The 16,200-nt window shown below is 39.3% G+C and overlaps 2 protein-coding genes across 2 annotated transcripts in view; one reads left to right on the top strand and one right to left on the bottom strand.

Annotated features, from left to right (window-relative positions):
- Window positions 1-2,968, bottom strand: part of WDR76 (WD repeat domain 76) — a 42,797-nt gene extending 39,829 nt beyond the window's left edge. Inside the window, exons 1-2 of the mRNA XM_019725563.3 lie at window positions 2,824-2,968; window positions 1,796-2,209 (exon numbers count right to left, since the gene is read on the bottom strand). Coding sequence (XP_019581122.2) covers window positions 1,796-2,209; window positions 2,824-2,886 — 477 coding nt within the window. The 5' untranslated portion in view covers window positions 2,887-2,968. The remainder of the gene's footprint in view (window positions 1-1,795; window positions 2,210-2,823) is intronic.
- A 2,372-nt stretch (window positions 2,969-5,340) lies between these two features.
- MFAP1 (microfibril associated protein 1) lies at window positions 5,341-15,845 on the top strand. The gene is made up of 9 exons (XM_019725334.3): window positions 5,341-5,568; window positions 8,233-8,452; window positions 9,686-9,815; window positions 10,082-10,269; window positions 10,782-10,890; window positions 10,993-11,153; window positions 12,477-12,636; window positions 14,989-15,078; window positions 15,171-15,845. Exons 1-9 carry the CDS (start codon window positions 5,490-5,492, stop codon window positions 15,351-15,353), a joined length of 1,320 nt encoding a protein of 439 aa, XP_019580893.1. The 5' UTR covers window positions 5,341-5,489; the 3' UTR covers window positions 15,354-15,845.
- The last annotated feature ends 355 nt before the right edge of the window (window positions 15,846-16,200 follow it).

Raw genomic sequence — 16,200 nt, 5'->3', positions numbered from 1 at the left:
CCACTGCACTATATACCTGAAGCTGAAGCTGAATAATATTGAAAGTCAACTATAATTTTACATATATATGTATGTATATATATATGGTCACAGGAAGTGAAGCACAGCATAACGAATAGAGACAGTGGGAAATGTAACGGCTGTATGCGATGTCAGAGGGGTAGTAGATTGGGGGAGGGGGTTATCACTTTGTGAGGGGTATAAATGTCTATTACATTGTTTTGTACACCTGAAACTAATAATAATAATAATAATAATAACAATAATAATAAAGAGAAGTAACCTACGGGAGAGCTTTGTGGAGATGGAATGGTTCTGTCTTTGATTGTGGTGGTGGTTACATGAATCTGCACAAATGATAAAGTGATAGAAAACTATACACCCACCTTGTGCTAATAGTTATATAAGATATACCCATTGGGAAAAACTGGGTGAAGGGTACACGAGACCTCTCTGTACTATTTCTTCAAATTGCTATGAATCTATAATCACTTTGAAATAAAATTTTTTTAAATATTCATTTCTCACAACTAACATTATACTTAACAGCAAAAGACTGAAAGTTTTCCCCTCAGCTCAGGAACAAGACAAACGTGTCTGCTCTGGCCACTTGTATTCAACATCATACTGGATGTTCTAGCCAGGACAATCAGTAAAAAAAAAAAAGAAAAAAAAAAAGAAAGAAATAAAAGACATCCAGATTGGAAAGGAAGAAATAAAACTATAGTGGATGGGGGGAGGGGGGCACACACAGTGTGAGGGATATAAATGATAAACGTCTAAGTTTTGCTTTGTCTTGTGCACCTGAAACTAATTAAAAACAAAAAGAAATAAAACTATATTGCCAATGATATGATCTTATATGTAGAAAATTCAAAAGAATCCACACCAAATAATATTAGAAAATGACCCCAGAAAAGTTGCAACATAACAAAGTTAATACACAAAAATCAGTTGTATTTCTATACACTAGGAATAAACAATCAAAAATGAAATAATGCCATTCATAACAGCAGCAAAAAGAATAATGTGCCTTGGAATAAATTTAACCAAAGAAGGGCAAGGCCTGTACACTGAAATCTACAAAATATTGAAGAAAATTAAAGAAGACCTAAGTAAATGGAAAGACAGCCCATGCTCATAGATGGGAGGACTTATTAAAATGACAACACTCCCCAAATTGATCTACAAATTCTTAGAAGGAAATATAGGTGTCAATCTTCACAACCCTAGATTAGGCAATGGTTTTTTTAGATATGACACCAAAGCATAAGCCACAAAAGATAAAATTGATAAACTGTACTTAAACTAAAATTTAAAAATTAAATTAAAAACTTTTGTATGTCAAAGGGCATTATCAAGAAAGTGAAGACAGACTGCAAAATGGGAGAAAATATTTGCAAATGATATTATCTAATAAGCATCTAGTGTCTAGAACATATAAAGAGCCCTCACAATTCTACAATATAAAAAAACTTAGTTTTTCAAATGAGCAAAGGACTTGAATAGACGTTTCTCCAAAGTACAAATGACCAATAAGCACATGTAAAGATGCTCATCATTTGTCATTAGGAAAATACAAATCAAAACCACAATGAGATACCATTTCACATCCACTAGGATAACTATAATCAAAAGACAATGAAAACATTATGTTAAGTGAAATAAGCCACTCACAAAAAAGACAAATACCATGATTCCACTTAAATGTTAGAGAGATCCTTGATAACCTTAGTTTATGAGAACTTCAAATTTTAAAATAAGAAAAATTTAAATAAGCAGGAATTAAACTTACCAGGCTTGATGTGGTATCTTCATCACTGTCTCCATCCTGACTGCTTTCCGCATCAACACCAAGACTCACTGTATCAGAAGTGCTCTTGTGTTGTCGCTGGTTATTTTCTGTGTGAACATCTATGGATGATTTTTGCAGAGTGGATTCTGCCTTGGAAGATGTGGTGGCTTCCATCTTTGAAGTTAAAATCCTTGTGCAAGCTTTCTTCATTTCAGTCTTCTTGTATTTCTTACATGCTACTTCATTTTTAGAATTCTTATCTAATAGGGATTTGGGGAGCTTAAGTTGGCCTGACTTGTAATTACTGAGTGAAAAGGGGACAAGACACACCTTAACTGTTTTTTCTAAAACTGTCTTGTGTATTGATCTCAGAGATACAGAAGACATGTTTTGGTTTTCTTTATATTCATTCACCTATTCAGATAAATAAAGGAAAAGAGAGTATTAGAATCCCAAGTCCTATACCTTTTCTTACAGATCTGTGTAAATAAATCTAATTCCAATTTCATAAGGACAACATAAATCCAAACTGAGAGCCTGTAAGGAAACTTTGTCCATCCAAAATCTAGATACCCAATTCGTTAACCTGGACACATTTCTTGTCCATGAGTCTATCAGACCAATAATAATAATGGCTACAATTTGTAACTGAGGAGACTACTCTGTGAGCTTCTGAGTAACTATAATAGAATTGTTCCGAGAGTGGAAAGCTAACAATATCTGCTGCAAAAGCAAATGTAAAGTCCCCTGATCCCATCTTGCCACTATTTCTGGGGTTGATAAGAACTTTCCTCAACACTGAAGGCCTAGATTCCATAGAGGAAAACCAGGGCAGGGATCCTGCTTCACTTCTGAACTAACACCGGGACGAGCCGGTTAAGCTGCAAGATGCCCCCAGGGGAAGGAAATAGTTTCGGAGCAGGGAAATGCCGGGTGCTTGGTCCTGGTGCCCTCCCAGTCCCCGCCCGGCAAACCCCTTACGAAAACTGAGACAGGAGCGTATCCAAAAGCCACAAGCCGTCTTTCACCTTCATCTGGAGTCGCTGTCTGGAGGTCGCCTTCTCCTCAGCTGCCGCGCACGACCCGGACATCTTTCCGCCTCTTAGGAGCTAACGTCTTCCCGCCAATATGGGCCTGGAGGCGGGGATGGGAGGGGGCCGGGCGGGGCGGGGCCTCCCGCTGGGGAGGCCTGGGAGGCACCAGCGCGCGCAGATCCTAGCTGGCCACAGGGTGGCGGCAGGCGAGCGAGGTACTGCAGATTTCTTAAAATAAGCTAACCAACCTCACCCCAAACTGAAATTTTTTAAGAATGCGATGAGACGAAATAGACATTTTTACCTCGATCTTAGTGATTTTGATGGTGCTGGTGTCAGGATCTCGCTTTGTAAAACACTGGCGTTTCTGCTGAGGAAAAACCTTTCCTCGCAAGGTGAGAAGATTCAGATTCACTAAGATGCCGTATAGAAAAGAGAGGAAAGGAAATAGAAATCAACATGCATCCTTTACCTCGGACCCCCTAGCTCTTTACAACCCCACCACCAGAAAATTATGCCCTATGGCTACCGTATTATCTTCTTCCTAGGAAGGGAAGCATTTTTATTTTTTTCAAGAGCTGATAACTTTTAGCTGGTTTAAATTTCACCTGATCATCCGCCCACCAATTAACTAAGAGCCTAATGACGACCTTACAAAGCCCAAAGTAGTGGGGCTACTGGGGAAAAGTAGTGAATGAAATGATTTTTGCATCACTAACATCAGATTTTAGTGTTCTGTATTTCTTATAGACACAGCCATATTAAAAACGTCTTTTATTTTTGTTTTTGTTTTTGTCTTCTGGGTTGCCATGAGCCAAAACAATTGCCTTCCCAACAAATTTACTCCCTCTGGACAGAATAGTTTTGGAGCTGATAGATTCAAAATATAAAATTCTTTCTACTCGATTTTTAAGGTCCTTTTCTTTCTAGCCCAAAACTGCTGCCTTTGTTGGTTACTTGGGTCCTACACTGTTTGTTCCTTGCTGGAGACTTGCCCAATTTCTTTTCTTCTTCCAGCCTAGGTCCAATTTTAGAACACAGGTGAAATAAGAGAACTAATCCTATTAACAGCACCAGCAAGGTCCTCCATGATCTAGTACCTGGTGAAATTTCACCACTCCTTGACTCAAAAATCACTGATAAAATAAATCACTTTTCAGTATCTGATACATACTATGCTCTTTTCTGCACTTCAAGACTTTGCTCATGCTGTCCCTTCTCTCCCTTCCACAGCAGTTATAAAAGCCTTTCTACAGTGAAATGTGCTCTGCTTTCCAATTAGCCAATGTTTTTTACACAACCCAGCTAATAAATTGTGATTGCTTCTATTATGGTTCTATAAGCCCTTGAAGACTTGCTGAATAAAATTCAAGCTTCTTGAAGACATGACCCTTTGTCATGCAGGATCTCTGGTCCTGCTCCCCGCCCCAGAATGCAGGATATGGTGAGGCCAAAACCGAACACCAACGGAGGTTGTCATGCAGGGTCTCTGGTCCTGCTCCCCGCCCCAGAATGCAGGATATGGTGAGGCCAAAAAGGAACACCAACGTAGCCATAGATAGGGGAGTCATACCACTCTAGTCTCGCTGGCAGCTGGGTTGGAGACACAGGAAGCAGGAGCCACACAATCCTCCATCTGCCATCAGCTTCTCTGCCAACCAACCAACCCCTTGCTAACTGCAATCTGCGCTTGCTAGCTCGGCCACAGCAGTTATATTAGTGGCTAATGGCTAACTGGTTACAGCTGATGGCCAACCAGTCACAGCTGATGGCCATCTACTACCTGAGCCAGCACCTTTCTGCATGAGGCCGAGAACCTGGAAACTGCTCTCTGGGACTCTGTCCCCACACCCTTTTAACATTTCATGCTCCATACAGAGCTAAGCACAGTAAACACAGAAAGTACTTAATATGTATGGACTTATATACACTTTCCAGCCAGGAATACGTTTTAATAGGCAGTCTCTAAAAACTTAAACTGGGAAGCCTAAAATTAGTTTCGGATTTCAGGCACTGTCCCAGGCCCTTTGTTGATTTTATTTTATTATTTTTGTTTTATTTTATTTTTTATTTTATTTTTGTGTCATTGGCCTAAATAACCACCACCTGCCCTCACGTCACCAAGATATACTGCACCACAACCCACTCAGTCTCATCAACTGAGCTAAATCAGGTGCCACTAGCAGGATTTCTATTCCGATTAAACTCTAATTCTGAGCTTTCAACAGCCTGGTCTATTTCCGCGATTTGTTATTTGTCACTATCCCATATACCTCGGCTTCAAACCAAACTAACAAACGAAACCCTTAATTCGGACCTTCCTTGCCACAGGGTCTTCATGGCAAAGCTCAATGGAAGGAATTTCCCGCCAGAAGCCGCGTGCAAATACCGCGCGACTAAAGATTATAGGGCTGACTATGAACATGCGCAGTCACAGACTCGACAATCAAGCAGTGCGCGTCCATAAGTCCTCCACAATCCCACAATCCTCTTGATGCGTACTTCCTGTTTTTCTAACCTCAGCCGTAAACGTTGTTTCTATCAGTCGCGCAGCAAGTCCAGTGGCTCAAGGTGTAGAGGACTTCTCTGTTCGTTGACTTTGTAAGCTGTTCACGGTTAATAATCAGTGAAGTCTCGGGACTACCGCCGCTGTCATCAACATGTCGGTCCCCAGCGCACTCATGAAACAACCGCCCATTCAGTCCACGGCCGGGGCCGTCCCGGTTCGCAATGAAAAAGGTACTGTGCTGATTCGTTTTCCAGTCGGATCTTACCTCTTCCTTCTCCAGCACACTCCAAACCTACCTCGGCCGAACACCCTTACCACGCAGACCCTTTAAGACCCTGTCCCCTATTTCATTGACTTTCCCCATCAAACTTGCACCCGATCGCTTTGCCTAGGGAAAAAAATCTTCCATCTCATCTTGTTCCTATAGGCTCTCTGTCCTCACCTACAACAAACACCCTTCTTCCCTTGGCGTGCACCAATTCGTTAGACTAATATGCCGTGAATGCCTGTTTTCAAGGCGTTGAGCGGAATACAATCCCTCTTTTGTTATCCATAGCAGTCTGTTTATGTTGCTTTTATAACACTTATTATAATTACTTATATGTCTGTCTCCCTCTACTGCATCATAAACTGATAACCTCCTTGAGGCCGGAACCATGTCTTGTTAAACTTTGTGTCCGTTTCAACCAGCGCTATAATTGTATTTATTAAATTAAATACAAAGTTGAGTAGGACAGTGCTCTTAACCATGAGGAACTCATCTTCTAATAGATGTGAGACGTTATAAAAGAGGTACGTTCTAAATGTACAGTCTTTCACACCTATAATACGTGTCACATAGGTGATATAAACCAAGCGCTGTGGGAGGGCAGAGAAAGGATAATTTCAGATTGGGGTAACGAAAGCTTCTTGAAGAAGTTGGCATTTTAAGTTGATCCTTAAAGGATGGGTAGGATTCCAGTGACTGCAGACGGAAGAAGGAACACGTTAGGAACACGGTTATCTGTTTGGGGAGTCAGAATAGTTAAGAGTTTTTTCTGTAAGGATGTTGGAAAATATCAGCTCTTTCTTTTTTTGGTTTTTAAATATACTGGACCTATCCTTGTGCGGCTTCCTTGCCTCGGCGTCTTAACAGCAAAGAAAAGGTTTCCTTTTTTCTTTTTAATTCAACATGGCTTTTGAGAAGTATCCTTTGGATACATATAAACCTAATTCATTCATTTTAACTGTTCATGAATTCCATTGTATAATTAAACCACAGTTTATTTCCTACTGAGGAGTAGTCAGTTGTTAGGTTGTTTTTTCTCCTATTACAAACAGTGCTGCAATTGTCATTCTTAAATGTGTCTCTTCAGCGCACTTGTGTAATTTTTCCATGGTAGACTCCTAGAAGATCATCATCAACTTAGCTACTTATTGCCAGTTCCTCTCCACGTGGGTTGTGACAGCCGTAAGAGTTTTTTCCCCCATATATTCATCCACACACTTGGTTGTATAAAATAATTAAATATTTGCCCAATCTAATCTATGTGCAATGATATCTCATTATTTTAATTTGTATTTCCCTGATTATTAGTGAGACTAGGCATCTTGTTTATATGCTTTGTAGCTGTCCAGTAGATTTTCTCTTCTATGAAGTACCTGTTTCCGTCATTTACCCATTTTCTGTTTGATTTGTTTTTATACATCCCAGATCTGTAATATTTAGTTCCCTGGTTGTTCAGCTTGTCTTTTAACTTTAATTATGGAGTTTTTTTGTTACACATGTGTTTTTAGTTTTAGTGTTATCAGATTTAACTTTATCTTTTATGGTTTGTGTCATCTGTATGTTAAGAAGTCCTTCCCTACACTGAGATCATAGATATTCAAATTACAAACATTTTCTATCATCTAAGAAACTATATATATACTAAATAGGATTGAACACACAATTGTTCAAGACAGACTTTAAGTTAAGGAGCTTACAGTCCAGTAGGGATGTCAATGTTTAAGGTACGTCTTTTACACTTGGATCCTAATCTATCTGGAATTTTTTGTGTGTGTCAGAGATCTAATTTTAATATTTACCTTACAGTTAGCCAGTTGTCTGTACTACTCCATTGTTTGACTAGCGCATCCATTCTCCACTGCTTTTTAATGTCACTCTCTAATATACCAAGTTCCTGTATAGGTTTGTTTCTCTGCTGTATTCTGTTCCATTGCTCTCTGCGTACCCCAAGTCAGTGACATATTGTTTTAATTACTATAAATTTAAATAAGCCTTGCAATCTGATCTAAAAACTCTTCCCACCCCCACCTTACCTTCTTTTTTTTATTAAGACTTTATTTTTGTAGAGCAATTTTATGTTCACAGCAAAATTGTAAACCCCCACACATACACAGCCTCCCCCATTATAAACATCCCTCAACAGAGTAATACACTTGTTACAGTTGATCAACCTACATTGACACAGCATAATCACCCCAAGTTCATATTTTATATTAAGATTCACTCTTGGTGTTGTACATTCTATGGGTTTGGACAAATGTATAATGACATGTATCCATCACTATGGTGTCCTACGCAGTATTTTCACTGCCCTAAAAATCCTCTATGCTCTGCCTATTCATCCTTCCCCCACACCCAACCCCTTCCTGGCGACTATTGATCTTTTTACTGTCTCCATAGTTTTGCCTTTTCCAGAATGTCTTGTATTTGGAATCATAAAGTATGTAACCATCTCAGATCGGCCTTTGTAAAAAACACCACTAGATGAATATACATAGTTGGGTAATGGCTCTCTTCTTCTGCCTAAAATCTTATTTACCAGGAATACAGGGCTCTACCTGCAAAGGCCAAGGGTTGAAGTGGGGAAAAGGCTACTGAAACATAATAAGTTATCTTTCTCACCTAGGTGAGATTTCGATGGAGAAAGTGAAGGTAAAACGTTATGTGTCGGGTAAGAGGCCAGATTATGCCCCTATGGAGTCCTCAGATGAGGAGGATGAAGAATTTCAGTTCATCAAGAAAGCCAAAGAACAAGAAGCAGAGCCTGAGGAACAGGAGGAGGATTCATCTAGCGACCCTCGACTGCGGCGTTTGCAGAACCGTATTAGTGAAGATGTGGAAGAGAGGTAATGACTAGGGTTATGTTTCCCTGGACCTGAACCCCCTACAGGTTAATTAATAAGAACAATAATAATAGCTAATACTTGAATAGTACTTACTATGTGCCAGGCACTGTTCCAAGTACATTATATTTACTAATTATTGTAATCCACACAATAACCTTATGAGGTAGATACTCTTATCCCTGTTTTACAAATGAGGAAACTGAGGCACAAAGGGGTTAGGAAAATAACATGACCAAAGTTATATAGCCAGTGAGTGGCCACTAGTAAACAGCAGCTTACCTCTGGTACAAAGGCCATAATTAACTCATTAAGGGAATAGAAAACACAGACCATTGATTGGTTTATTAAGGGGATTCTTTTCATCACAAAGTAGTTTTATAAAATCTGAGACATTGATTTTATCCATTCACTTATGCTAAAAGCTAATGAGGGGAAAAGACACTGATGAAGTAGGAAAAAAGGCCTGATGAATGGTCTCATGTAGAAAAGGGAGCCTCCCAACAAGGATTTTGTATGTTGTGTTTTGATTGAGACATTATCTTACAGAGTAGGCCAGAAGTCCCGAACCTTCATAGTTCATATTGTCTCAGGAATTTTTTTTAAGAATCCCTACTCCCAAACAGGTCTGTTTGTTTTAGTAAGTAGATCCAAAAATTTAATAAATATTTATGTCCTAACACTCAGCCATTTGAAAAATATAATACACATTTAAAAAAAAACAAAAAACATTTTTACTTCATTCTTACAGAACCACAGGTACTCACTAGTGGGATTTGTGTGCCTCTTGGACACTGACGGCTTCTCAAACCTTAGAATCAGAGTGACGCCATCACTCTCATTTCCTGTTCCATATTGATTTTCATGCAATACTTTGCTTTTTAGCACAACAGCCACCAAAAACCTAGTTTCACAAAGATAAGATGTCATTGGAGGGAAACAGTGTGATCTAATGATGAAACTGAACTACCTTGAACTATAAAATACATCCCAGTGCACCCATATCGGTTTGCTGCAGTACCCCAAGATGCCTCAGCATTTAATGTTTTAGGTCCAACTTGACTATTTGCTGTGACACTTTGAGTTTGTTTCTTTAATCTGCACCTCAGTTTGCCCATCTCAAGATTTCAGTGTTAATGAAAGCAAACAATGTCCAGATGCTTTCTGACTAAGGAAATGTGGCTGATGCTCCTTTTTTGTGACATTGGTGTTAAACTTGTAGATAATGTTTTTCAGGTTGGCTCGACATAGAAAAATAGTGGAACCTGAAGTGGTAGGAGAAAGTGACTCAGAAGTAGAAGGAGATGGTTGGCGTGTGGAACGAGAAGACAGCAGTGAAGAAGAAGAGGAAGAAATTGATGATGAGGTATAATAAAGGAAAACGGGAAGTTCTTTTTGGGTACAAGAAGTTGGGGTCTGTGCTCCTCTGTTGAGGCCCTAGTGGTACAAGATTGCTGCTGATGAGAACTCTGATCCAGGGTTCTCTGTTTGTTGAGGATAGGATTGAAAATAGAATGGTGCTAAGTTGCATTTATTCATATCAGAATTTGTTGAGCTTGATGGGGGAAAAATAGAAAGGTATCTAAGAGCACAGGCCATTGGGCTGACCGGCTTGGACGTACAATTTGACAGGAAATAGAGCGGCGCCGTGGCATGATGCGTCAGCGAGCACAGGAGAGAAAAAATGAAGAGATGGAAGTCATGGAGGTGGAAGATGAGGGACGTTCTGGGGAGGAGTCAGAATCAGAGTCTGAGTATGAAGAATATACAGACAGTGAAGATGAGATGGAGCCTCGCCTTAAGCCAGTCTTCATTCGAAAGTAAGTATCTCACAAACCAGGCCTGAATCCACATAGTTATTACTTTCCAGGTCTGAAGACAGAAGCCTCTTTTCTGTCTCCTGCTCTTCTGAAATGTAAGCACTAAGTGAAAGTCTTCTGCCCAGTGTTCTAGCTCTGCATGGTATTTGCTGAGGAATATCTTGGTGTTAGTAGAGAGCCTATTCATTTTCCAGTTAAAGAGCACGTATCTGCCCTAGGTCTTATTTTAAGCACAAAATTAAACTTGAAGAGCAAATTCCTGTTTCTTTCTTAATGGCTAGAAATCCTGCCATGGTCAGAAGTTGAGCAGGTTCCTTGCTATTCAAGCAATTCTCAAAGATGAATGAAATTTTGATGCTCTAAAGGGGGGAGGGATGACTCCCATTTTTGGCTCTTTGCATATAATAGAACCACAGATTGTTTGGCTTTGATTTGGATGGGACTTGATTTAGAGGAACAGAGAGCTCCACTCTTAAGGGCTTTGGACAATTAACAGGACTTCTTTTCTGTAGGAAGGACCGAGTAACAGTTCAAGAACGTGAGGCTGAAGCATTAAAACAGAAGGAGCTGGAGCAGGAGGCAAAACGCATGGCTGAAGAGAGGCGCAAGTACACGCTCAAGGTACTGGGAGTGGCTGTGAGGACTGAGTATAAGGAGTAGTGTACTGAGGTTTGTCTTGGGAGAATATGGAAATCCAAGAGTTGAATTGTTCTCCCTGTCCAGATTGTAGAAGAGGAGACCAAGAAAGAGCTGGAGGAGAATAAGCGGTCCCTGGCTGCACTGGATGCACTCAATACTGATGACGAAAATGATGAGGAGGAATATGAGGCATGGAAAGTTCGGGAGCTAAAGAGAATCAAGAGGGACAGAGAAGATCGAGAAGCGTGAGTAATAGGATGGTGCTAGAGCATAATACTGCTAATGGAACAGGTTCCTAGTAGAGGCTCACCACCTCCTGTGAATTCCATTCTAGCTTTCTTTAGGGTCCCTGCAACTGGGCGAGTTTCCCATAATTGGAATGTGGCTGTTAACAAAATCAGGAAAAAGAAACACTTTTTGGCAGTGTTTCTCCATGATATAGTGCCAGCTAATATTCCCTTTGCTTTCTTAGTAGAAACACACAAGTTACTCACTGTTATCAGTTATCCATTGTTGTCATAACAACCCAACCCAAAATTGAGTGACTTAAAACAATTATTCGTAATTTTGGAGGTTGGCCAAACAGTACCTTTGCTGATTTCACCTGGCCCCTCTTATGCAGTTGCATCTAGCTGGAGAACTAACTGGGCTACAAAGTCCAACATGACTTCACTGGTGCTGTCAGCTAGGATGCCTCACTTTTTCTTCAGTAGGCTAGATCGCCTTTCTTACATAATAGTCTTGGGGCAGCATTCTGAGAGGGCAAAGGTGGAAGCTGGCAAGATCTTTTGAGACTCCCAAGGATATCATTTCTGCAAAGGGGCATGCATAGTGCGAGTGGAAGAATTTGTGGTATTTAAATAATCTACCATACTCACTATGTTAGATGTTAGAGCAAAATCATTTCTGAGCTGCATCACCCATCCTGAAAATTACTAAGAATGAAAGAGTAATCCCAAATTACAAAGGGAAACCATCAACAGAAAACTTTTCAATAGTTTCTTAGGTTTTTGTCCTGGGCTTCACGGACAAAATGGGTCCACGGAGTCCATGTACCCTTTAAAATTATATGCAAAATTATGTGTATATTTACATTTTTCTGGAGAAAGGGTATCTGTGACCCCCACCCCTCCCAAAAAAAGACTGAAATCACTTCAGTCTAATTAATGATGGTAATCCTTGTTTTGTGACACGTAAGCACAGATATGATTACTAAAGGAGTACCAGTAAAGTCTTACAGTTATTTTAAATTCTGATTTTTTTAAAACTAAGAGGCTTTTTAGGGGAGGGGAATTAGTAAAACATTACTAATTCCCCTTTCAACATCAAGCAGTAAGTCTAAACCTCCAAAAAGGCTAGAATCAACTTTTGGGAGTTTGCAGTACCTGGTGTTGAAAATGTAATGAAGACCACCTTACCTTTTTATTTATTGAGCTCCTGATTCCTAACAGGCAATGACTAGAATTTTTAAAAAGTGAATCGTGCCTGAAAGGAGATGAGACTGTTATATTCTGATAATTGAGTCTTTCTGAAGCTGGAATGTACTAATAGTTTTGTTCTCTGGACAGGCTTGAGAAGGAGAAAGCAGAAATTGAACGCATGCGAAACCTGACTGAGGAAGAGAGGCGAGCTGAGCTTCGGGCAAATGGCAAAGTCATTACCAACAAAGCTGTTAAGGGCAAATATAAGTTCTTACAGAAGTACTATCACCGGGGTGCCTTCTTCATGGTAAGAAGTGAAAAGGGAAAGGGAAAGTGGGCAGTAGGAATAATTCAGACACTTTGAATTCTTTTTTCCTCCCAAGAATAAACCGGTTCTGGGATGGTACTTCCATTTACCAATGGTCAAATTCATTTGCTTTTTGCCTTGGAAAAATATAAACCCAACAGAGTATTTGGCAACGGGATATTAGAAGTAGCAGCAACTGTTCTTTTTTGGCCCCAGCTCCCAGAAGGAGGATGATGTAATAGAAGAATTGAGGAACTAAAATAGATAGTCATCTATATAGATGCTAGACTAGTTGGGTCCCCAAAGTCACTTAGATATCCTTCTTCATAACACAGTGAGAAATTTTTGTTGTGTGAAAACCAAGCTGTGCAATAGCTTCGCATGAACTCCTATTTGGGTGGTAGTTAAATTCACTTCATTCTGAGCTGACAGAAAGTGACTAAGCCTAACCAAATAATGGTTAACTAACCATTATATGTAACACCATCTTATTTTTCATATAAAGACCAAAGTAAAGTAAAAAATAGTCTGTTAATCCTATATAAAATGACAAGGATTCATCCAATTATTTGGATTAGCACCAGTGATAATTCCTTAACAGAGATAGCAGGAAAGGAAATGGGAACATTGATTGCATTTATTAACTCTAGTAGCATGTGATTTGTTAATTTCCTAGTGTTAAATGAGTTTATATCAAAATCCATATGAGTTTTTCCAAGTACGTATCAAACCCTAAGTATTCCCACTGCAGCTAAATTCCTGCCTTTCACTGCAGATACCTGTAATATTTAAAAAGAAAAACTTCAGTGGAGAGTTCCTTACTCCTTTCCAAAATCATTTTCAGCCTATTTGCTTATTTATGTAGCTTCCCAATCCATGTAGTTTTCTAGACTGGAGTTGGTGGAGATTATGAATTACTTCTTGTAGTGCTTCAAAGTCATCAAGTATCACTGCTTAAGCATTTCAGCAACTTCAGTAATCAAGCTTCTTAAAGAATCAGTGCATTGTTGGCTGGCTAAGATACATAAGGTTTATGTGAAAGTCTTTTGGTGCAAGTCTTCTCATCTGGACAAGACTGAAGTTGAAACAGCTTGAGATTAAATGAGGGACTTAGAGTCTAACAGGAGAAAAATAGATCTCACAAAAACTGTTTAATTTTCCTACCTTAAACTGGGTCTTTTTATAGCTGCAGGGAAAAGAATACTCCAAAAGTATGTTTGGTTAAAGGCCTCAGCTCTTCCATGAAGCTTTCCTTAACCAAGATAATTCTTTTTAATTCCTTCAGCATACGTTTATCATCTGTATCTTCTAGTCTAATAGGTTGATTTGAAATTATTCTTTATAGTTATTTTATATAGTTAAGTAAATAACCTTTTAAACTTTTAATGTGTAAAGGGCACTACTGTTTAGCACTGCTAGAGGATATAAAATCCTTACCCTCAGAAGGCTTACAATCTAAAAATGGACCTAAGGCAAATACATACTGTAACATAAGGAAAGTGAAAAGTACTGTGGGACTTCTGAAGAGGGAGATGTTGTATTTGGTAGATTGAAAAGGATGATATAAAGGAGGTGACTAATGTGTAGACTTTTTGACATTCAGTGGTAGGCAGACATTCCAAATGAAGGGACCAGGAGTGGAGGCAGAAAGCATTTGTAAAGGAAAGTGGCAAGGAGAGGTAGATGAAGGTTATACAGTATTTGGCCTTGACTGCTACAGAATTGTGCGTTTACTAGAGAACCACTAAAAAAAAAAGGTTTTGAGCAATGTAGAGATACAAAAGTTGTATTTTAGAAACATTAATCCACGCTGGTAGTGTGTAAGATTGATTGCAGGGAAAAACTAATAATCCAGGTGATAAGAATTTATAGGAAGTGGGAACAATGTGCACAAAGATTACTCAAATTTTGAATCTAGGTAGTTTGAGAGAATGTTGGTCCTATTAACAGAAAAAGTTAAATAGGAAGAGGCTGATTTGAAAAGGTTGAGAAAATGATTTTCACTTTAGATGGAGTTTGAAATCCCAACAGAATATCCAAAGTAAGATATATAATGGGCAATAAATTCAGGATCAGACTTGAAAGGCCTGTGACAGAGTTAAAGTCAGAGGACTGAATGAACATGAGTGCAAAAAGAATATAGCCAACCTTCAGGAAATGCCAATCTACACTTAGGAAGAAAAAAAGACAACTCAAAGGAAAAAAGTATCATCTCAACCAGATGTACTTGTAAGCTCTTTAAGAAAAGGTTCAATACTTCTGCTTTGTATCCCTTGTCTTAGTGTGATAAATTCGTGGTTTGAATATGTGGTTAATGTAACCACAATATTGCTAAGACTGTCTTTTCTACAGGATGAAGATGAAGAAGTATACAAGAGAGATTTCAGTGCACCAACCCTGGAGGATCATTTCAACAAAACCATTCTTCCCAAAGTCATGCAGGTATGGTGGACCTTACCTTGAGAGAAAAGTAATGTATTGAGGGCTGGTACATAATGTTTGATAGTATAACTCATCATCTGTCCTTCCCTCAGGTCAAGAATTTTGGGCGCTCTGGTCGTACCAAATACACCCACCTTGTGGATCAAGACACCACCTCCTTTGACTCAGCATGGGGCCAAGAGAGTGCTCAGAACACAAAATTCTTTAAACAAAAGGCAGCTGGGGTACGAGATGTATTTGAACGGCCATCTGCTAAGAAGCGGAAAACTACTTGAAAGTTCAACTTTGTCTTCCAGCTGTGGGACACAAGGGAAAATCTCAGCATTGGTCCTTGATTTGTTTTTACCATTATTTACATGGCCCGTTCCCAGCCTATTGGACCTACTGCATCCTTCTGACACTGAGCAACCCAATCTTTGAAGGTGCTTTGTGAGGTTTGGACTCATGCTGAGAAACCCACAGAAAAGCACTATCCAGGTAGGATTAGAGGCTCCCCACTTAAAACTATTTCTGAGATATCTTAGGTTTCATCATTGCTCTGGCTTCCCAAATTTCACTTGGAGGACTGTCCCAGTTTCTTTTTCCAGCCCCTTAGCTTGGGTCAGAAATATGGGCATGTAAGTGGACAGTTTACTTCTACCTACAGGAATCTAAGCTCACTGAAACCTATTTCACATTTTTGGCTGTAGTCAAGTTTTTCTATGTGAACATACTTTTTGATCTGTTTATGTATATATGTCAAGAAATAAAACAATCACACACCAAGAGACTTTTTACCTTTGACACTGGAAATCAGATGTGCAGGCTGACAAGTATCGACCTATTAACCAATAGTCAGCAGAGAACTGTGTGGCAAATCATGTTTCACATTTTGATCTTCTTTAATCTCAGAAAAGAACTCAGACACTAACAAGCTGTATTCGTATGGCACCCAGGTTTTATTCCATGAGCAAGCACCTACAGTATGTGGTTGTCCTTGCTTTCTAAACTGTAGCTGTATATAGAACAAAAGTTGACCCATGAAATGGGAACTCACAAGAACCTACCAGTATCTTTGCCCAGCTCATTTATGAAGGAGGGCAATGTTCTCTGAGTTGCAATGTAGTGACATTATGCTAGAAT

Source organism: Rhinolophus sinicus, chromosome 3 (assembly GCF_057876585.1).
Source record: "Rhinolophus sinicus isolate RSI-liver-muscle chromosome 3, RSI-T2T, whole genome shotgun sequence".
Lineage (NCBI taxonomy): Eukaryota > Metazoa > Chordata > Mammalia > Chiroptera > Rhinolophidae > Rhinolophus > Rhinolophus sinicus.
Note: the sequence above shows the minus strand (reverse complement) of the source record. Positions and strands in the feature narration are given on the sequence as shown.